This window comes from Artemia franciscana, chromosome 1 (assembly GCF_032884065.1).
Source record: "Artemia franciscana chromosome 1, ASM3288406v1, whole genome shotgun sequence".
Taxonomy (NCBI): Eukaryota; Metazoa; Arthropoda; class Branchiopoda; order Anostraca; family Artemiidae; genus Artemia; species Artemia franciscana.
Genome location: NC_088863.1, coordinates 6,574,406 through 6,598,845, shown reverse-complemented (window position 1 = coordinate 6,598,845; position 24,440 = coordinate 6,574,406). Strand labels below are relative to the sequence as shown.

General features: G+C 36.3%; 1 protein-coding gene across 1 annotated transcript in view; it reads right to left on the bottom strand.

Annotated features, from left to right (window-relative positions):
• The window catches only part of LOC136033737 (uncharacterized), a 35,226-nt gene extending 11,555 nt beyond the window's left edge, over positions 1-23,671 (bottom strand). Inside the window, exons 1-5 of the mRNA XM_065714634.1 lie at positions 23,489-23,671; positions 19,983-20,042; positions 17,051-17,488; positions 7,270-7,403; positions 2,644-2,839 (exon numbers count right to left, since the gene is read on the bottom strand). Of these exons, the coding sequence (XP_065570706.1) occupies positions 2,644-2,839; positions 7,270-7,403; positions 17,051-17,488; positions 19,983-20,042; positions 23,489-23,671 (1,011 nt within the window). The remainder of the gene's footprint in view (positions 1-2,643; positions 2,840-7,269; positions 7,404-17,050; positions 17,489-19,982; positions 20,043-23,488) is intronic.
• Positions 23,672-24,440: the final 769 nt, after the last annotated feature.

The following is a 24,440-nucleotide window of genomic DNA, read 5'->3' as shown; positions in this document are numbered from 1 at the left end:
CGTTCCGACCACATATCCAGACACCATTATCGTCTTTGATGGCTACAAGATCGCTGCTTCGACAAAAGGTATGACTCACCTTAAGCAAAACCGTGTCACTGGAAGCGAAGTACTAATTACTTGGAAATGAGCCTAGCCACCATAAAAAGAGGAATTTCTTCTGTGCAAAAAGAATAAAGCCTGTTTCGTAAATGCACTTTCTGATTTTTACGAGGCAAAGGTGTGAGAACCATCCAAGGTAAAGATGATGCTTACTTGCTTATTGTGCTAACAGCGATTGAGCGTTCGAAGACTTGGGACACTGTAGTTATCGGTGACGTTACCGACTTGTTGGTGTAGTTACTGTATCGCTGTATTCCTGAGCACCACAAGGTCCACCTGCATAGTGAGACTAAGGCAACCACTTCAGGTGCAACATGAGACATCGAAGCCATTGTTAAGAAGATTGGGACTGAATCCTGCAAACTGCTTCCTTTTCCTCGCGCAGTTCTCGGCTACGACAAAAATTCCCGTCAATATGAACTTGGCAAAGTATTCAATTAAACAGTTGAGAGATAACGATCAATTTAGGAAAAATACTTATACGTTTTCTCAAATTGATGCTTAGAAAGAAGAGATTAAAGCAGCGGGAGAGGCTACACTTTCTATATTGTAGAGCGGAAAAGTTGCTGACAATCTTTACAGTTACCGACACCGAGTCTTTCAGCACAAAGTAGCAACGTATGCAGCTTTCTTCCATCCCCAAGACTTACCTTCTACTTCAGCAGCTGCTAAATTTCACTCTTTCGGAACCTATCATCAAGTTCAAGATTAGACCGGCGTTAAGACCCCTGCTCTTGATCCTGAGCATTGTGGATGGAGACCCCAGAAGCGCACACTGTATCCTATCCTCATCGGCACCGAAGAAAATTCTCACCGTCGTGAATTGTGGTTGTAAGGGATCATGTGATAGCAACCAGTGCAGCTGTCATCGAAATGGCATCAAATGTAACATTGCTTGCAAATCTTGCAAAGGAACTAGTTGCTCTAATGATCAGGTCCAAATCAAGGACGATATGTGATTCATTAGATAAATGTGATGAATCTCCAGTTCTTTTGCAATTTTAAACTATCGGTGATTTTTTCAAGTTAAAATCAATGATTTAGTTAGTTGTGAGAAGTTGCTTAGTGGATGCTAAGAATTTAGGGTGGTCACGTTTAGCGTGGAGCGTGGGGGGGCAGTAAATTGACATGGACAAGAGTTCCTTTCTGCATTAACATTCTAGTTTTTCACGTAATCTTGCTCTCAGACCTGTGTCAACGCTTGATTTATGGAAGGAGTGGGGAGGGGGGGGGCAAGTGAACATGACAAAAAACAAAACAAAAGCAAAACAATTCGGGATCTATGTACCAGATTTACCTATTATGGATTTTCTACACATGCATATTAAGTTGTTTTTAAAAAGTCGTCATTTTAGAAGAAAAGGCGAAAACGGTCAATTTCACCTAGCCCGATTTTGGCCAAATTTTTTATTTGTTGTAGAAATATTTTACCGGTTTGAATGGTACTAAAATCAAAACTGCTGCAATTCGTTTGAGGTTAAACCTTAGATTGACTGTAGTATAGACCCGGGATTCTATGTTAGAGTATAATCCTCCAGCTTGCATCTAGAAATTTTAGATATATGTAAGAATTTCATCTTAAGTAACGAAGTTGTTTATACAATTCCTAGATTTCTTCATCTTCTTTTTATTTTACCAAATCTCCCGAAAAAAAAGAAAGAAAAAAAATACACGAAAAATATAGGACAGAATTTCCAGAATTTTAATAATCTGCAAATTTTGGGAGGGAAAAGTGACATTTTCAACAAGACTCAATAATCGAATTTAATATCCACTTTTCTGAATTCTATAACCTGAAACCCTGTCTAAAGACTGTTCGTCTTAAGGATCGGTTGTGGTTAATGGTACGATCTGATAAGAGGAGTAAATACAGCCCTCTCTACACTTTTCAAGGATTAACAACAAAAGAAACACTTCATCAAACCGTAACACACATAAGAAAATCAGCTCATTATACTAATCCAATAATTTACAGGCTAATCAAATTGTCTTTCTTACAAGTTACTGACTATACAATATTACCTACGAGACAAGAGCCAATTTGAACATCTTCTCTATATTAAGACATTATCAGAAAAAATTTGCCGATTTCAATTTAAAGGACTAAGTTCAAAACTTGCATAGAATATTTTGAATTTAATTAGACTTCTATATTTTGCTGAAAAGGTCTTAGTTCCGTATTTTCCTGTAAACACCAACAAATATTACCATCTCAAAAGATCCCATATTTCATCTGAGACGAAATATACCTTACCCTAGAAACATTCCAGAAAATTCTACTACGTAAAATAATTGACAAAGAGCTTGAATCCCAGACAGAATCTTCATGGATTTGCCTAACGGTTATAAATAACATTTTTCTCAAATAGGTAGTCTGAAAGCGACTTGCAGCCCAGAGACGTAAAATATCAAGTATGGTAGTTTAGATCACAAAACATATCCTAAAAAACCTTCGGTCAATCTTTAAAATAGGTTCGAAAGCTAAAGACACAACAGAAAAGATAGAAAAAAAGAAGAGAAACTAATGGATTTCAGACTCACTGCTTCCATGTATTCCAAAAACAATTTTGGCAACAAATCTGGAGTATCAGGTCTACCCAATTCTGCCTTGATTGTCCTACGGAAAGCTTCAAACTTTGTTTCCATTGCATCTAAAACATTCTTCAAAAGAGGCTGAATTAGACATGACTTTGAGGCTGATTGTGTTCGTAGATTTTCATGACAAGTAGAATTACACCTAGAAAAGGATCAACTAGAGCTAAAATAAAGCTACAATTAGAGCTCGTCAGTTTAAAATAAACTGACGAGAATAATTTAATATAACCGAACTGACAAAGAACATTTAATTTGAGTAAAGAAATTTAATACCTGAATAGTAGATTCTAATGATGAACAGAAACAATAGCCAAGAGCTCATATGGCACTTGTGACGAGGTCGGAAGATCCAAAAGCCAAGAACTTCCTCCCACCAAGCTTCATTACAATCTCTCCGTTCTAAGCGTTTTCTAAGATTTCCTCTTCCTCCCTCCAATTCCCCCTAATGTCACCAGATCTGGTCTATGTCACCAGAGCTATGAGACACGAGGTCCTTCTAAATATTAAATTTCATTAAGATCCGATAACCCGTTCGTAAGTTAAAAATACCTCATTTTTTCTATTTTTCCCGAATTAACCGTCCTTTCACTCCCCCCCCCCAGATGGTCGAATCGGGAAAGCGACTATTTCTAATTTAATCTGGTCGGGTCCCTGATACGCCTGCCAACTTTCAGCGATTGTTATATTGATCACGCACCTAGTTTCAGATCTTCTTCATGTAAGAACTGGAGTGGACGGGGATCCAAACCAGAGACCTCTCACACCCTAAGCGAGAATCATACCCCTAGACATCAAGCCAAACTTAAGAAGAACAATCATTTGTTTTATCGGCAAATAAAATTCTTCTCAATAATCTTGCTCGCTCGCTCCCCCCCCCCCCCAGATGGTCGAACCGGGGAAAAGACTATTTCTAATTTAACCTCGTCTGGTCCCTAATACGCCTGCCAACTTTCATCGTCCTAGTTTGACTGGAAGTGCCCAAACTAGCAAAAGCGGTACCGACAGACAGAAGGACCGACAGAAATTGCGATCGCCATATGTCACTTGGAAAATACCAAGTGCCACAAAAATAGATATGTCAAAGAAAGATGTAACCAAGAAAAGCCCAGAAGCATGTTTATTATTTTTTAGTAATTCTAGGCATATGGGCCATAGATATCTATCTTCTATTAAACAGTATTTTTCATTTGTTTAATTCTTAAGCCTCAGAGGAAAAATTGTCGATATTCAACCGCAAAAAATAAGCTGTAGAATGAAACCCGATTAGTAATCTCTAAATAAGAGGTAGGTATTGTAACTCGTCCACAAAATTACCATGAGAAAACAAAACTTAAAAAAAACAACAACATAGATTTCTCATTGATAGCAAGACGATATTCAGGGTAATGTAAATGTTAAAACGTGTGTTTTTTTTCTAAAATCTCCCCTTTGTCGGTTTTTTATAAATGATAGCATCCAAAGGGGAAGGGAGTGAGCGTTTACCACCTAAACCCCCTCCTTTCTCCTCGATGTAGAAAAATACCTGCATCTTCACTAATTTTTCTTTTTTGTTCACGGTTTTAACGAAAAAAACTGCAAAAAAATCTATATTGTCCTCGCTACCGTTAAATATTAATTATAAGGACTTTTCGAAAAGAAGTATAAAAGTTAAGTATTCTTTTCTTACGCCTTAAACTAGATATTCTTTTTTTTTAGACCACAAGACCGTTCTATGACGAATAAATAAATTTTCAAAAGGGGATAAATCCATTTATTTAGACAGTGAAAAAAACAGGTACAAAAGTCCAGATATTTCGATCACATATGCAGCGACCGAAATCAGTAGTATTACTAAAATGATATAAATGAAACTGGCATTTTATACACAAAACTTTTCGGGTCATTCACAAAATAGTGAGCTTCCGGATTACTCACTAGATTATTTTCAGAGATAGTTCACTGACAAAGTTCATTCAAAGTTTTGAGGCATATTTGCTTTAATATTGCCCAAAAGTAAAACAAATTTCCAAGTGAAAGTGACAAAGCCTTCTGTATCTTCCAATTGCAAAAGCAATGTTGAGTTTATATTTGTTCACTTGGATAGTCCCATTTCCCCATATATACGACATTTTTTCGACGTAACACCTTCAATTAATCTAGTGAATATAGTAGAAATAGTGAAAATAATTCAATTCAATTTCTATTATTCAATTCCATTACTACAATTCAACTCTATTCATTCAATTCTATTTTCTGGTTATTTCTGATTTTTCTCAATTGGTACAAGACCTTCTACTCCCTTCAAAGCTCTTTTGTCTCAGCAAAAAGTTGGAATTTTCCCGTAATGTTGCTTTCCATTATCGCACATTGAATTTGTAAATCCTATTTCATTTTTGCATCTCCTGGTTCTTTTCTACTTTCCTCCAAATTCTTTATTGTGCAAAATAAGTCATCTTCAACTTTTAATTTGACTCTGGTGTCAATTTCCTTGGGTTGAATCAAACGCCATTCAAGAGAACGAATTGATAGTTTTTCCCGGTCATTTTATTCATTTTACATGGTCATTCAATCAACGGATTAGTCAACTACGAATTATGTCGGTTAAAACCCTTTACAGAACTATAAAATATCTTTCTCAGTAAACTCTCTGAATTTGGTAACCAGCAATACTTTTGAAATTTAAAAACATAATCGTTATGTTATATGTGAGAAAATTTCCCACATGGGAGTAAATTTATATTTTTACTGACTCTGCTTAAAATTAATACAACAAGTAATTTATAGAAATATCCTTAAGGAACTACTTAATTCAGTTTGAGAATAACTCTCTTGTAGAAAGCAAGAAGTTGGAAAAAGTTGATTTCGATCTTCGAAAAGATTTCAATTACTGTAGTATCGGAAGCACTATCATGGTTTTCGAGATATCGAATAAAGGAGAATTATTGGAGGATTTCCAGGAGAATAGTTGTCCGTAGGTGAAAATTTTCCATTGAAATTTTTATAAATATATTTCAATTTAGAAATACGATCATTATAAATGCGCAAGGAGAATTTTTTGCGATGAAGAGGGGAGTTTCCACGGGGGAGAATTTCTCGAAGACAACTTTTAGCTGGGAATTTTGCTTAAAGAGGAGGTTTTTTGCAAGAGGAAAGTTCCTACACTTTTCTTGGAATGATTTTCCAGGACTTTTTCATGACATTTTCCGCTAGTCGGTCATGATACAAGTCAAGACATGAAACAAGTCATTACAACTAAGTCTTAGCAACATGCCGATAGCATTATAATATCGGGTAATATTTTGGAATAGATATGTTATTGTATCTATATCATATTATCGGCAATATACTTCTGAGGAAATTGTCATCTCTAGCAATCCCACCAACTTTCCTTACTAGAAATGCAATACAACTAACACAGAAGTTAATCTCTTCTTTAGTTCTTACACTGCTATTTCACGTTACGGTATCAGTTTAAAGGTTCAATCTACCACAGTAGAGTTGTGTTTACAACCAGTAGACAACTCTAATTTTGGAAAATATTAAGAAAAACAGGGAGGAAAAACAGAAACAGGACAAAATAACAGACATAAAAACCGACAAGACAGAACAGAAAAGTTAAATAAAAAAAATAATTTGTTTATATTCGAATGTTGTTTTCGTATAAACAGAATAGAAAGAGGTGTCCTGTGGTGGCGCAGTGGATTTGACCTTAGCTTGGTAATATGGGACCCAGATATCGAATCACGCTACAGGAATGCACTGCAGGGCCGACGCAAGGACCTTAGTAGTCAAGAAGCGTCGTTAATTCTTAAATAATAATAAAATACTAATAGAAAGAGGTACTTCGAAATAGAAACAGTACAAATGGTTTATTTAGAAGTAGACAAAACATGAATAAATAAACGGCCTATTTAATCACGATTTTAGATTACTTCAGATTCGTATTTTAAATAAGAAAAAATGTGAAATATAATCTGACAACATTCACAACTCAGCTAACAAACTAAGTGCAATATTATTTTTTAAAGTATTACATTTTTTCAATCAGTTGTGTTAGGGTAAAAACTGAAGGGAAAAAAAGTATAACACAATGCGAGGGTAATGAAAATCAGTAAATATATCAGCTGATATTTATGTGTTTGTTAGCTGTAAGACAGCTGATCAAAGTAAAGAGCCAGCAATACGCTAAAATAAAATAAAAATGTTATAAGATTACTATTGTTAAAAGATGTTTAAAAAAAATTCATGCGTTAAATGTTTAACCCGTTTGCGTTAGTTCAAAAGGAAGGTAGAATATATTCCAGGACAACTGAAACGTTTCCAGGATATTTTAATTTTTTCTTTGCATTTTCCAGGTGTTTTCTATTACTGGGAAATTGGTTTTTTTGAATTTCAAGATTTTCTGATAGGCTTGGGATCCCTGGAGGTGGACTGTTCCCACAGGAAATTCCACCCGAATTTCCTTTTTTAAGATAGTCGTAACATGTGACGAGCACGTAGTAGCACAAATAATTTTCAATGTTTTACCTCTAACATTTTAACATTCCAAGCAAACCAATTACAGAAAAATAAAAATCCAGTGAAACTTCATACCCATTCACCATTTCAAATTCTTGTCCTTGGGCGCATCTAACTTCATTTTCACCATCACACTGAACAGCGTCATCCACGTGACTTATTTTAGAAGCAGCAGAGATAACAGAGCTATGAAAACAGCTTTCTTGACTCTACAAAGAGAATAAGTTTTATGATCATCGTTATATGAGAGGAATCTAGAAATAAAAATATAAAGATACCAACATATACAAAATTTTCTCGTATTGGAGATTATCATCGCTGTTTGGCCTGAAAGTCAAATCTGACATTTTCAAATTTATGAAATAACTAGCTAGTAGGTGGGGGAAGCGCCCCAACCTAGTTGGTGGGGGAGCCCAAGCCCCCCCGCGCGTCAGTCATTACGCGCCATTGTAGTTGTGTCCCTGTGTCCCACCTGTGAATATAGATAGATATATATATATATATTTAACTACGTAAAGCTTGCGAATATACAACATTCTTTGCTGTCACATTGTCTGTCCATATAAATAGATTTTCTGGTTTAACAACTCTTGAACATGCAACATAATAATTGCCCATGGGAAAACAATCCGTATTCAGATCTATACCGCATTTTTCTAACGATTGCCCTTGAGCTTTGTTGATGGTGATTGCTAATCGAACATTCTCTGTGTCCCCGTCGTCATTCATATATCCCCCTGTGCCCCTGGCGTCCCCGTTGTAGTTGTGTCCTGGTAGTCATTTATATTCCCTGTGTCCCGGTCGTCATTTGTGTCCCGGTATCCCAGTCTGTAATTTCTCTTTGAGTGTCCTGGTCGTCATATATATTCCCTCTGTCCCGGTCGTCATTTGTGTCCCGGTCTGTAATTTCTCTTCGAGTTTCCCGGTCGTCATTTATATTCCCTGTGTCTCAGTTTTTAGTTTTTTTTATTAGTTTTTAGGTTTTTTTTTTCTTTTTAGTTTTTTTTGTAGTTTTTACCGTTTTTTTAATTTTTTTTTTCTTTTTTAGTTTATAGTTTTTACATTTTTTTTTAGTTTTTTTTAGTTCTTTAGCTTTTTTAGTTTTTTTAGTATTTTCTTTTTAGTTTTTTTGTAGTTTTTGCCTTTTTTAGTTTTTTTCTTCTTTTGTATTAATGCTAAAGCCAAGGTTCGAACCTGGAACCTCTCGGACCTAGAACCTGGAAAATAACGCTTTACCAACTGAGCTACTTCGGCTTGAATACATTCGTTTCTGAATTGGTATATGATAGACGTCATATGCGGACAGTGACGTCACTCGACAGATAGACAGACAACTTATTTTTATTTATATACTAGCTGTTGGGGTGGCGCTTCGCGCCCCCCCCCCAAGCCCCCCCGCGCGCGTAAGTCGTTACGCGCCATATTAGTTACGTGCCATTGTAGTTGTGTCCCTGTGCCCCACCTGTGAATATAGATAGATTTATATATGTGTTTCAAACTACGTAAAAATTGCGAATATACAACATTTTTGGCTTTCCCACTACTGGGAGCTTTCCGTTTCCAATTGCCAGCAATTGATCTGAAAATGTTTGACCAGAGTCATCGTTTTGCAATCGGACACGCATATTTGTAGTTAATTTTAATATTTTTACGTGTGCCCATAAATTAGAATTTTTCAGGCAAGCATTCATTTCGTCTGCAGGAGTTAAACTACGTAAAAATTGCGGATATACAGCATTCTTGGCTTTCCCATTGTCTGTGCATATACAAAGCCGTATGTACTAATAATGACGTCATATGCAAACGCTCTTTTTACAAACAAACAAACATGCATACGCACAACTCGTTTTTATATAGATAGATAGATAGATAGATACAATACAAATTAACTGCGTAAAACTTGCGAATATACAACATTCTTCGCTGTCCAATTGTCGCTGCATATAAATAGATTGTCAGGTTTACCGACCCTCGAACATGCAACGTACAATTGTCCATGGGAAAAACAATCAGTATTAAGGTCTATACCACATTTTTCTAATGATTGACCTTGAGCTTTGTTAATGGTGATTGCAAATGCTAATCGAATTGGGAATTGCAATCTTTTAAATTGAAAAGGCAGATCCGTTGGAATCATGGGAATGCGAGGAATAAGAACAGCCTCACCCTCAAAAGGCCCTGTCAAGATTGTGGCCTCTATTAGGTTTTCCATTGTTTTTTTACGGCAAGTCACGTGCCATTGCAAAGCTTTGGTGGGTTGATATTTCTTAAAAGTATTATTGGTACGCCTATTTTTAGTTGTAGCACGTGTGGTGGAAACCCTGAAAGATCTATGGAATTTAAAAATTCAGATGGATAATTAACCGCTTCATTTGATTCCAAAACTGTGTCGACTGACTTGTAAAGGACTGCCTGGTCTCGAATCTCGGTCAAAACAATATTGTTGATTTCGTGGACGTCTATATTTTTGGGTGCGAGAATCGCTCTTTCACTTAGCCATTTATTATTTTTATAATTTTTTAGAATATTCGGAAATACGTTTTCAATCCATTCATTTTTGGATGTCACTAAATTACAGAAATCAGCAGGTAGTTGTATACGTCCTGAAATTGAGTCTATCGTATCATAAATGTCTTTTTGTTCCGACGTTAACTTGGAAATGTTATTTTGTACATACGACAATAGATCACTCGTACTGTAACTTTGTTCACGATCCAATTCTACACATGTCAAAACAGCAGCGATACGGTTAGGTGAAGGCATTCCCAAGTCCTGAAGAGGTTTGTTTGCCATACGTACGCACAAATCTTCTATAATAACTAAAGTGTAGTTATAAATTTCTGATGTAAAATCAAAAGTCATATCTGACGTCTCTAACTGTTTTCGATGGAGTATATCTTCGGACATTTTTGACTTATATTTTTCCCATAACTCTGTAGGAGCTGATGGAGAGCAAGTTGTTAAAATGATGCCAAACAATGCACGAATTTGACTTGGGGTTGACGTTTCGCACGCGTCATTGATGCAGTTATCCCAGTGTTGGTCATTCTCCAATAAATTCAGAGCTTGGCATGTACTACGGTAAGTGTCATGTATAGTACCGTTTACAGTTCTCAAATACTCAAAGGATGTCGGACCGGGTACATTCACCAAAAGCAGGCGTAGAAAGAAGCATTCATGTTGATTGGGGTGAACGGTGTAGAGTCTTCCTATCGTGGTATCTTTGAAGATGGTAGGTTGGCCGTCGACTGACTTACCCTGTTTAAGAACGTTCAAATACTTTATTTTTAGTATTCCACGTGTAATACGAAGGCACTTCAGTATACAGCAGTTTTTTTGCAAAAGAATCATTTTTGCAAAGCGAAAAAAAGCTGTTAATTTTGTATCCGGTGGATTCAGGGCTCTTTGTTGCACGTTGGTTTCTGAGAAATAAACACGTTGACCATTCTGTAAATGTACCGCTAAGTGAACAACAGCTGGACTACGTTCATGTATCGGAAATGAAAGAATTCGCCAAACAGCTTCATTACTGCTTATGTATCTTCCAGCCTGATATTGTACGATTTCGTCGAAATCTTTGATTTCGGGCTGCAAGCCAAAAACTGCCATGTCACTGCCTTTGTTGACGTATTTACATATGTATTTGATTGCCTTTACGGAGTTACAGTATTCAACGTTTATGTGTGCATTAAATGTTTTTGATAATAATGGGGAATATGGAACAACCCACTGGTTATCTACTTCGATGGTGGTACCGTTGCCATTGTAGGTTCTTCAGTCATTTTACAATTAGAAATTTACCTGTGTCCTGGTCGCCATTTATATTCCCTGTGTCCCGGTCGTCATTTGTGTCCCGGTATCCCAGTCTGTAATTTCTCTTTGAGTGTCCCGGTCGTTATTTATATTCCCTCTGTCCCGGTCGTCATTTGTGTCCCGGTCTGTAATTTCTCTTTGAGTGATTTTTCTTTTTAGTATTTTTTAGTTTCTTACATTTTTTCTTTTTTCAGTTTTCTTTTTCTTCTTTATTTTTCAGCTTCACTATGAAATACATATCGCCGAACCTTTTTTTTTTAACTAAAATCTGGTAGGCATTGATGACCTTATCCAAGTCAAAATCCCAAACCCAATCATCATCGCTATCATTTTCAGTTTTGATATGTTTTGACTCTCGCTGTCCAGGTGGATCTTCATCTAACTGCGCGGTTTTGCGTTCTTTAGCCTCAAGCCTGTTTCCTTGCTGTTCTTTTGATTCCTCGGCACGCTTTCTTTTCCGACTTTCTCTATCAGCAGCAAGTTTTTTGGCATAGACTCTTTGAGCATCTTCATCGGCTTTTGCCATGGTAAGTTCATCAGTCATTGTAAACTTAAACATTAATAGATTTCTACGTGAACATATGTCTTAAATATCTTGAATGACGTCACCGTCATAGAAAAAATGACGACAACTAACTTCATGACGTCAGTCGACACAGAAACATGACGTCACCTGACAGACAGACACACAGACAGACAACTTATTTTTATATATATAGATAAATAGATTACCGAAAACAGTTGGCTAAGGTGCATTCAAAGGTAGAATCTGTAGGCCAATTGGAATTTCAATCAAACTTTGATCATCCCGGTCCTGTTAATCCTGTCTTCGACAAAGCTGAGCAACAGTTTTTTTGCAACTATCTAAGAAGTGTGAATATGACTTTTAGACGTAAGAGCGACGACAGAAAAGTTTAAAATTGAACTGTTTTATTAACTTGATTTCGAACTATTAGCTTTTAAGCTTCAGAGATTAACCCTTCGACTGCATTAGGACTGTAAATTCGTAGAAATTGTAGACAAAAAAACCTTTTCCTTTTTCAATTATTTTTTGTACAAAAAAATTAAGCAGCATACCAGCAGGGTGAGGAAGAATTTTCGACACCCATTACCACGTCCCCCCTTGCACAATAATATTTTTGTGGCTTAAATGGGTTAGATTTAAACTTTGTGGAACAACCTTTGGTCTATGTCTGTTAACGTGCTGTATCTCTTCTTGTTCTTTAGAAAATTACAAAAAACTACTATATTTTCACCATTCTTTTGGTGATGCTGGTAGTTGGGTAAATGACGACAGAGATACTTTTAGGCAATTAAAACATTGTTTAGCGATATCAGCTTATTAAATGTCAATAAACTGAAATATAGCATAGAAATGCATTAAACAGTATCTTACATAAAAATAGAACTGGAATTTTGTTGTTTTGTAGCTAGTTTAGAAGGGAAACCTTGCACCAAGATTACCTCATTTCTTTACTAGGTTTCCTCTTTTATCTTATTTTATTATTCATTTTTTTATAACGGAAACTTTGGAAGCGGCAACGACGACGATAGTCAGGCATGGTTCTGAAACGCGCGTACTTTAGAATATCAAGGAGGATTTTTTAGATGTTTTCCAGAAGAATTGCCTATGTAAAGTTTTGGACACCTGTTTGACTGACTGAATATATTAAACCACAAGCTGAACAAAAATAACAGTTTCTAACGCTATAGCGACAGAAAGGTTGATATGGCTAGGTAACATTTTAATGATGAAGGACGGCAGATCACCAAAGAACGCCCTTTACAATTATCGATTTAGGGCCAAATAAAAAGCAAAGCATCCTTAAATAGAGAGCAAAGACGTCGTAAAAAACAAAGATCTTAAGGACCTAGAACTTCTTGGGAAGGGGTAAATAGGGAAAGTTTGAATATATTCAGATGGAGGAGGATCAAACAGAGCTCTGGTGGCCTCTGGCGGCTAAACTCTACACAGAGTATCAAGAAGAAGTAAATACATTCTAAGTTTAAAAAAGTTTTTTCTAGAGAATTTTGATATGCATATAAAGATAATGTAATTAAGTATTTTAGAATTTATTAAAAGAGATTTGGAATTTCATATTTCCTTTAAAGTGGCCAGTCAGTAAATCAAAGCCTGTGACACTATGGATTTTATTTTTCCCCTTAAGTAATTAAATAAAAAGTCGTCCAGTTTAAGATACAAAGTAATTAATACATTTACAAAAAAAAAAGAAAAAGAAACAGGGAATGAAAGTAGAATCCCACATAAATCTGTGACTACAATTTTTGTGCATATTAAGAATTGACAATTCTTTTGTTAACATTTTTCAATCTGAAGAGAATAACCAGTGAACATTTACCAAAGCCTTTTCGTGGGGCTTCTTGCTATCTAAAAGAACTAGTTGAATTATGTGAATGAAGCTTTTTGCAAGGAATCCAATGCCTACAGTATACCCCTGGAAGGAATTATTGAGTTTTCAGGCCTTATTCCGAAAAACAAAAACAAAACAAAAAACATTTTAGCCTGGTCCAAAGTGGTAAACCAAAATACGGTTTTGGTAAAGCCATGATGCATTCCACAAGGAAACATTTGCTTACCATGATCAGTCAGATTTCTTTCTTTTTTTTAGCCTTGGCAATTTATAACTGATAGTTAAAAAATTGAATTAAGGTTCTAATGTGGTTGTTCTGTAGAAACACCATTAAGTCAAATCGATAATTTTTTTCTAACATTTAACTTTAAAGCAAAATTCAATGATTATATGTAAACAAATTCTTCAAAGAAAATTTATTTGAACTGAATGGATCTTGATAACTAATAAAGTATCTGTCAAACACTGTTTGAACCTGAATAAAACTTGTTTGTCACTTGAAAAGAAAAACTCACCCATCCTTCTAACCGTTTAGCGAGAAAACGGTTTTTGCAGTTCCAACCGTTTTCTGTGGTTCTAGACAGTTCCAACCGTTTTGCGAGAATGCGGTTTTTTATTTCGCTAGAAAAGTGTCATGTTCTTTTGATATTGCACAATTTAGAATTTTTGTTTATTTTTGGTATTCTAAGGGACGATAGAGACACCTTTGGCTCAGTCATTTTGAGCAGGCACCTTTTCACATATGGGCCAACTTCAAAACTAGTTCAGAGTACAAACACATAAAAAAAAAGGAAAAAAAAGATGTAAAACCTGAAGCTCATATGCACGAAATGACACGCTTTAAGCACTTTGAAATTTCTCCAGAATCTGGTCCCAAAGGCTCCCCAGCATGTGCTAAATATTGACTAAATAAAAACAAAATAATACAATAAAGAATCCTTGATACTCTTTAATTCACAGTATCTTGAATCCAACAACCCACAAGAAGACCAAATTACACATTCTTTTTGTAAATAAACTTCATTCTTCACTCATAGGTTACATGTTTTAAAAATATAACCCAAAATATCCCTTTAGGCATTGCCAAGACATATCTTGACTGTTTAAAAAAGTACTTTTCAAAATCCCATAGAAAAAAATAGGCAATTCTTACTCGGAATCGGCACCAGTCAAAGATAGGGGTTTAGTTTTAGAGTCAATATTTACGTGTTTTGACATTGAACGCATTCACCTTAAAGATATTTCACTATGTGAGTATCCTATAATATGAATGTTGTTGGAGGTGTGGAGATGAAAAGCCAATTTATCAAAGACAAAAGACATATTACTACACAGGACAGCAAAAGGTTGTCATGCAACACTAGAGAAATGAAAGGGGCATTCAAAAGAAGATAAAAAGATATTAAATCAAACAAGGGTTTAAATGAAGAACAGTTAGATTCCCCAATAATAATTCATGTTTTATTATAAAGTTTTAAAAGTGGTTTTCGCTTTTAAAAGTTCACTTTTAATGTTTTAAAAGAAGAGAGAAAGGTTGACATCCAAAATGACAGGGCATTATGAAACAAAAGACTGAATACGACTGTAAGAAAATGATTCTAAGAACCAACCATTGAAATATAATAAAAATAATCTTTATTCTTTCCCTTTATCACAACGCAATAACATGGGTATCGTCAAACAATACCATTTGGCTTTCTAAAGATTCCAAGACTCCCGGAGAATTTCATTTTGATCACGTCAATATGATGCTTAAATCAAAATTTCAATCAAACAGGATGCCAAAAAATAGACCATAATGACCTTTACCTCTTGTTGAGCCTCTGGCCATAGTCATCAGAAAAGTGCCCTTTTCATAACTTATTATTGTTTCCTCTCTCAACTTATTGCTTTCATTTCTGGCCCTAGCTATTAATTAATTACCTTTTTGTCTTTTCTTTTAGCTCACTTTAACATTTTCCCTTGTTGGCTGAGGTCTCAGAGAAATTAGCTAATTATTTAGAATCTAAAAACCCGATCTGACGATGAGTCATCACTCTGGCTAGACAGAGAATTTTAATTTTGGGAGAGGTGGGGGTACTTCGGAAAAATAGATTAGCAGAATATTTCACGCTTAACAAATAGCGTCAATAAGTGGTCAGAATCCCAAGGACAGTCTAATTGTGTAAATATTCAGATATTTTCTGTTTTGTAACCAGTTCATTTGTGTACGTTCAAAAGATTAATTACTATTTACAGGTACCTATTATATTCTAGCCTATTTCATATGTTTCGAAAGTTTGGTACAATATTATCACAGGAGGGCTACTCTCCTACATGATTGAGATACCTTCTAAGAGAGAGGATAATTGGAAGCGCGGTTCAAAAGACTGGGCCAGTTTTTGAGTACTTTCTTCCCAGCCAACCACCGAGCGCGTCGGTCCTAAGTGACATTACGAGTAGACGTGCCAAAAGGATATTTCCAAGATATATTCAAATTTTACCTTTTCAGAAACCATTCAGTAGGTTATGAAGACATAACTGTACGAGCCGTAATTCAATTAGGTTGTTTTATATAGGTTCGGGAGAGTGCAACTCAGTATTGCTGTGGCCTCGTCCTTTGCAACTATAAAGCTCTACTTAAAAACCTTTAGATATATTTATTTCATTTTAGCCAGAGCTAAAGTCAGGGTTTATAACGTAGTCATGGTTCAAGTCCTTATTTTAACTTCATTATTCTTGTAATAGTCATTTCTTTTTTTTACATTATATTTTTTTATACAATTATATATGTATATACTATAAAAAGAAAAAACAAGCTTTTGAAATAACCAGTGTGGTCCGAAAACGTAATTAAAAAAGATGATGATTTAAACTCAAACTGACTCTTACAGACTTTTAGCTACAGTGGCATCTATGCTAAAACTTTCTCATTCTGAATTAAATAAGTGACGGTGATCAATCAACTTGTTGCATACACATCTCATATTTTATGTTTCATTGTAAATGATACAGATATGAGATAATATAATATATACAGTGAAAACAGTACTTATTTCAAAAAACATTGGATTCCAGAAAGATCGATAATACAACCGATTTTCTAAATGTATTTATATTAAACAGTTAGATGATCTTGATCCATTTTCAGCTCTTGGCTAGCAATGTATTGGCTAAATTGTATTGATGACACAATTCGTTGATAAAATTTTGAACCTTATTGGAACTTCCAGGTTTGAAAGCATTTTATCCCCTAAGTACATTGAAAATCAGGACTGGACAAATCTCATTTCTAGGGTGGGGCATGATGCTCTTAGAAATCAAAGAATGTTCTAACACGAGCTTAACAAGCGAAAATGTGGAAAGAAGAGAGGTAGTATATTTTAGATGTTAGCTCTTCCTTCTACCCCTCCCCCCCCAAAAAAAAAAAATATGTGACAAACTTAGGGGTTCCGCCCACTTTTCCGTGACTTTCATATAATCTGCTAGATTCGGCAGATGCACGTCTTCCCGTGCTCCAAACTAAATTCCAAATAAATTATGTTATATACTGATGCAAGCTGGATGTCAAATCCATAAGCAATCATGGTACGATGCTTATTTATGTGTACATTTTTGTATTTAGGCGGGTTTATCTCTTATAACCCCGTCTAAGTCAATCCCTAGAAAACATAGTAAATCTTTCAGTGTACCTTGTTCATTATCCTCCCAGTGCTATGAACATCCACCACTATATCCAATGAATCTAATCGCTTTAGCTGGTGCTCATTTGAACTCTGTTCTTGATTGGCCACCCATGCTAGTACCTCAAAAGACTTACTAGAAGTAGGTGACGATGGTCTCTCTGATGCTAGAGACCTTTCTTCAAAGAGTTCCATGCTTTTATGATGTTTAGTCAACAATTCATCAACATCAACTTGTTTAAGACCTATGTCAACAAAAGATGAAATCTGACCATCAGCCGACGAGGCCATAGTACCACCCGACGAAACAATTGTATTGCTGATTGGATCTGTTATTTCTTTTGTTGATGAATGAAGCCATATGTCAAACGACGTTTCTCGAAGATGAGCAGGGAAAACATCTACTCGCACTGCCTCATTTGTTGACAAAACACGATCAGCAGCAGTCTAAGAAAAGAACAGATCTTCCATGATAAAAACTTAACAATTATAATAAATAAATTAATAAATAGCATACGATAAATGTTATCCAATGTTATAATAATATGATATTAAAATCAATAAAAAATACAACAAAAAATATCTGTAAGACTATCATCAAACTTTAAAATATATAATTTTAATTAATAGACAAAAAAATGCCTGTGATCAATGACGAGATTTTTCTTACGTTTTTTTCGTATAATTTACTATAATTTTTTTTCTCAGTTTTTGCCCGTCCTCCTGAAATGTATATTTTCTTGTTTGCAAAACTTATTAAAGTCTTAGATCTTTTCAGGTTCGTTGTTCCTATTCAGCTACAATGTGGTATTTATGAGTACCACAAAGAAAATTGCATAATTTCCGAGGAAGAGTCAAGCTTAGAGCTTCTGGCTGATCGACAAATTTAGAATACGATTTCTTGAGTTGAGAACCAACCAACTTTTCGTTTGCAAAAGAGAAGAAAATCTCCAGTCTTCATAAAACGCTGGGTTTTTTCACAAGTTTTGTTTGACTGGCTCTTTGGCTAGAAGACCTTACCTTAGACCTTCCTGTGCCTCATGAGGCGATTAGGGCATATAAAAAGAGTCGCCAGTCATCTCTCATCACTGCGACCACCCAGACATTTTCCCATTCAGATTGGATTGAGCCATTGAGGTTTGTGAGGTCAGACCAGTAGCTGCTTCCTAGGGTGCTTTTGGGGCGTCCTCTTCTTCTGGTACCACGGGGCTGCCACTGAAGGACGACCTTTGGTAGTCGAGTTTCAGGCATGCGGATCACACGACCAAGGTATGTCCACTTCCTATATTTAATAACTTTTGTTATCAGTGGCTGAGATGTCTTCTGTCGTATAGTAGCGTTTGTTACTTTTTGGACCAGTGAATATTTAGAATGCGCCTTAAAAACATATTTTCGAACGCAAGGAGTTTCTTTTCAAGTATTTGATCTATGTGCCAAGTTTCAGAACCATAGCAAAGTGTTCAGAGGACGTTGTTGTTGAACAGCCTCAGTTTAAGTTGGAGAGATTACATCTGGCTGTGCCAAATTTGAGACGGTCTCCTGAAAGATGCATTAGCCTGGCCAATTCTTAGATTGACTAAGCTAAGAATTTTGAGTCTTCATTTAGTCTTCCAAGTGCGAACACCTCTTTGGATTTATTGGATTGTATAGCCTGCTTTGGACTTGTATTAATTAAGTGCTATGAACTTGAATTAACTCAGTGACCGTAGCTAATTCAGTTGTTATTTCATAATATTTGCTATGGTGGAACTTGACCTCAATTCAGAATGAAAACATTTTTTTTTATTTTAAACTTGCATTAATTCAGTGGTTTAAACTCAAATTATTTCAGTGAATTAGATAATTTTTGGTTTCAAATCATTAAAAAGCGTACCTGGAACAAGCAGAAGAGGAGAAGGAACCTCCCACAAGTGACGTATTGTACCCACCGGTATTAAGTTACCAGTAAATTGCGGAGAAAAGTTGAGGGGGTCCTTACACATCCCTTGTTCCTAAGTTCCTTCATTCATTCAATTAGTCAATCAGCACAAGGAAAATGGACTCTGATCTTGAACCTTCGGAAAGTTTAGTTTTTTACCCCGTTCTGAACTTTCTTCAGTATAGCTTGGAGAGAGGAATAGAAGGTGCAGTTATTTTAAATAAGCTGTTGACTCTTTTCAGCTGGCTGATATTCCAAAGGGGAAGAAGCTGCTGTGGGAAAAGCTGTCAATTACGGATAATTGTCCTAAACACACGGGACCAAATGCTCTAATGAATCACCCGAACGAGATGCTTGAATATCATTCCTGTTTTCGAGATACGTTCCCCCACAGAGGTTCCATGTTTGCCTGCAGTAGCCAATTCTAGGCTCTTGGCAAAAATTAACACTCTTCAACAGACCTTGCTGCAAATTAAAGGTAAGGTGACTGCTTATGATCTCCACTTCCCACGATTACCAGGAGACGGTGCTGCTTCTATTCCAGTTGTAATGAATCAAGCGACAATTGTTATCACGAAAACACCACGTGATTTTGACAATACATCGAAATGAAAAATTGTGATTGATAATAATTGCCAGACATGAATGTGTTGAGAATATTCGTGCCTCTGGAGACAGAATAATAGTGAATATTGATAGCGTTGAGGCAAGCGGCTTTTGCGATTCAGCCCGATCGGTCTTGCGTGGATCGGATGTGAAAGTTCTGGAAAGGAAGTTCTACCGGAATCGCAAAAGGGATTGGCGACTCGTTTGATTTATCTCTGTTCAAGAACTTTTCTGGAGTTGCTGAAGCCATCCAGATTGGAAATTCCCGGTGTGTCAAAATTGCTTTTAGTGATCAAGGGTCTCTTATTTCGGCTCTTAGACTGGGTTTGAAAATTAAATATGAACTGGTGTGCTACCACTCATTTGAGCATTTTTTAGCTGTAAGACTTAGTGACTACTGTCCTAATTAATGCTTACCTGTCGCATGATAAAAAGTCGGTACTGTCGTTCTCGAGTTTTGCCAAGTCTTGTGATAAGCTACAAGGTCCAATTAGCGGCATTGAATCTCTTAGGTATTCATGGCTTCTTGCTGGTAATCTAAATTACAAAATTCACATATGATGCAGTCGTTGAAGCTCTTTTGTTTGAAGGAATCTAGGAGGCCGATATCGTCAGCGAAAACAACATCTACGAATCTCTTATTATCCAACTGGATTCCATGTACGTCGCAGGTCCAGAGAATATAATCAATGATAAGAATAAATAGCAGTGGTCATAGCAAACAACCTTGTTTCACAGCTATCTTGGTAAAAAAAAAAAAAAAAACGGTAATCCCGCCACTTGTCTTCACGCAGCATTCTGTGGCTTTGTAGAAAGCTTCAATGATTCGAGTAAGCTTATCAGGAAAACCGCAGTATTGGAGAACCTTCCCAAGTATTTGGAAATCTACAGAGTCGAAAGCTTTCTTGAAGTCTATAAAGACCTTGCAAAGCTTATTGCATTATTCATTCGCTTTTTCTAGCAGCTTTCTAAAAGTAAATAAAAGATCAGTGTATGATCAGCTTGTCCGAAATCCATGTTGCTCCTCTTTGAGATGTTCGTTCAACATTGGTTGAATTTTGTAAATAAGTATAGTCACCAATAGTTTGCTAGGTATGGATACAAGGCTGATACCTGTCCAGTTTTAGCACTCTGAAGTGACGCCTTTTTTTAATATTATGACGAGAGTACTTTTTGTCCAATCCTTAGGAATTTCTTCTGTTCTCCAAATTATAGAGAACACGTGATCTATATAGTTATACATGCAGCTAATGAGCGTTTAATTATTTCAGCAATTCGGTCTTTCCAAGGGGACTTTCCAGACGTCAGCTTCTTAGCTGTCTTTGATATCTCCCCACTTGAGGGTTCTTTAATATCAACGGCTAGATTTAGAAATGGCGTGTGTTCTATATCTGGATTTCACGCAGGTAGTGGTCTATTTAACAAATTTTTGATATGCGTCACCCAGGCTTCGTTTACTTTATCAGGGTCAGTAAGAAGTCGTCCAAATTCTTCTTCGACGGTTCCATCTGTCATTTGAACGTTTTACAACTATCTCATTGGTGTTGTGACACACTGACCGGAAGTCTCCCAGTCTAGTAGCTTCTTCAGCCTTCTGAGCTTTCTGTTCAAGACTAAAGCGTTTATTAGCACGGACGCTATTCTTTATAGCCTTACCAAGCATAGCATACTCTAATCCAACAGGGTGTCTCGCACCAGAGGAAGGAGTGCTGAGAAGAGATTTCTTTTTGTCAGCCCTCTTCTTGATCACATCCCACGATTCGATGGAGATTCATTCATCCTTTGGCGACCTTTTTATACCAAGCGTTTCGTAGGCAGTATTATAGTAGGCTTTTCTGATATCAGTCTAAGCTGTATCTGGACTTTCATCTAGCAGCAGACCCAGGGTTTCAAATCTGTTGGTCAGTTTTAACACAAACTGTGACCGAATTTCTAAGTAACTCAGTTTCTCGCAATCATAGGGCCACTGCCTAGCTGCCCTCGCCTTTCTTAGGGCAGACAACTATACTCTGACTTTTGCAGCCATTAGGCACGGTCAGAGAAGAAGTCATCACATAAACGCACGCACATCACATAACGACGTCTGCCACTTCTTACCAATACGAAAGTGGTCGATCTGGTCTTTGTGACAAAATCAAGTGAAATCTAGGAATTTTTATTTCTAAACAAGTTCACAACAACAATTAACAAGGCTGTCAACCGGCCAGCTGAATCTTTGTGCAAAAACAAAAGATTAATCAGACAACAATTTGAGTTTTAAACAGATACCACAGTTGGATTTTAGTCCGTTTTCAGAAAGGGAAGCTACTTTTTTAATTTGTATAATTTAAGGTGTAAAATCAGGAAAAATACTAACTTTAAGATGTATTAATACATTTTCTATCTCTTTAAAATAAATTGCGGAATTGCAGTTTTTCAGAATAAGCTTACATTTTGGACTGAGTCCATTAGTGAACAAAGCCTCGATATAGTCTGAACTGACAAATTCAGAATAGATTAATTAATTCTTTTCAGTGCAGATTTTGATCAGTTTTAAAGCTCTAGTCTTAAAGCACGCAAAAACTCTAGTTAAATTTAACTACTACTACTACTACTACTACTACTACTACTACTACTACTACTACTACTACTACTACTACTACTAATAACTCACTGCAGCACAAAGCCGCCTGAGGCCAACACAGCCACGCACGCTCCTCCTCTAACCTAGTATATTTAAAGCCTCCCTCTTTACACCCTCCCAGGAAGTTCCCATTTCCTTTAAATCTTTATTTATGACATCCTCCCAACCCAGACAAGGACGACCTGCTTTCCGTGTAGCCCTAGACGGTTGGCCAAAAAGGACAATCTTCGGTAATCTGTCATCCTTCATCCGTAGAACGTGGCCTAGCCATCTCAACCTTTCTTTCATTATAGCCCCAAAAAGCGGGATTGAACCACATTTTTCGTACAACCTACTGTTTGAAATACGGTCAGTCAGCCGGGTACCCAGAACAATCCGTAGGCAATTTTTCTGGAAAACATCTAGTAAATTTTCATCTGCTTTTCGGAGTGCCCATGCTTCAGAGCCCTATTTGACCACTGTCATCAATGTAGCTTCCAGTATTCTAATCTTTGTATGTAGACTTATCTTTCTATTCTTCCAAACTTTCTTTAACTGTGAAAAAAACACCCTGAGCTTTAGCTATTCTACTTTTAACATCTTCACTGCTCCCACCATCTTTACTAATAATACTACCAAGGTAACTCAAGCTCCCAACCTGATCAATCTTTTCGTTACCTAATGTCACCTGTTCATCTTCACTTATTCCTAGCCTTAGTGACTTAGTCTTCTTAACATTAATTTTCAAGCCTATTTTAGCACCCTGAACTCGTAAAACCTCTAAAAATTCATTCATTTGGCTCACACTTTCATCTAATATGCATAAATCATCAGCATAATCTAAGTCCAGGAGCGTTCTTCCTCCCCATTTGATTCCATGGTCTCCAATTGCCTTTCCTGTGCTCCTTAAGACGAAGTCCATCCAAATGATCCATATAAAGGGGGATAGAACACAACCCTGCTTAACTCCTGATTTAATAGAAAACCAGTTGCTAACCTCATTTCCTACCTTAACCGCAGCAGTATTATTCTCGTACATAGCGCAAATAACTTTAATGTATTTTTCTGGTATACCATATAACGATAAGACCTTTGTTAACGCTGTTCTATCAACATAATCGAAAGCTTGCTCATAATCGATAAAACTAAGGACCAAAGGTGTTTGACAACGAAGGGACTTCTCAATTATTAAACTAAGAGTGAAAACATGGTCGACACATCCTCTACCTTTTCTAAAACCGCATTGTTCTTCCCTTAAAACTTTGTCTACAGCATGTCTCAGTCTAAAAAGTATCATATTACTCAGTAATTTGCTACCTACAGAGACTAGACTAATGCCTCGATAATTACGACACTCACTCTTGTCACCTTTCTTATAAAGTGGTTTAACTAAGGTTTTCCTAAAATCATTGGGCACTTCCCCTATTTCAAAAATCATGCTCATAATCTTCGGTAGCTTATTCCTAACCTCAGAGCCACCATATTTAAGAAACTCATTAATCATACTATCAACACCTGGGGCCTTATTATTTTTTAATCCTTTTAGTACTGTCGCTAATTCTTCCTCACTAAACAAATCTTCCTCTCACATTCAAGGTATCACAAACTTTTTCATTTTCATCTATATCTTTTCTTGCAACTGTATCTCTGTTTAGCACATTCTCAAAATGTTCCACCCATCTTTCTTTAACTTTTTCCTTATCACTAATTGTGGCCCCATTTTTATCTTTAACTGGGACTAGTCCGGATTGGCTACTCCCTTTCAATTTATTAACATGCCAGTATAATATTTTACTATTATGCCGTCTAGCCGCATCTTCCAGATCCTCAGCAATTTTATCCATCGCCTCCACTTCACATCTCCTTAGTTCATATTTTAATGCTTTCTCCACTTTCTTTACATTCCTTTTGTTTTCATACAGCCTATCACTCAGATAATTCTTATACAAACCCCTTCTACTCTCTATTAAACCTAAAGCTTTTTCACTAATATTCCTAGTTGCAGTCTTAGCACTCTTCCCTAGGACACCATCAGCAACTTCAGAAATTGTTTTTCTGAAATTATTCCACCCATCTTCCACGTTGTCAAATTTTAAACCCTCAAGTTTAGTACTCAACTGTTCCTGGAATTTTTTTCTCAAATTTTCATCCTGAAGTCTACCAACATCATAACTTTCCGGGAGGGAGTTACCCTTCCGAATTTTCAGCTTTAAATTAACCTTAGACACTACTAGATGGTGATCTTTACTTTTAACATCAATAACGGCACTCCT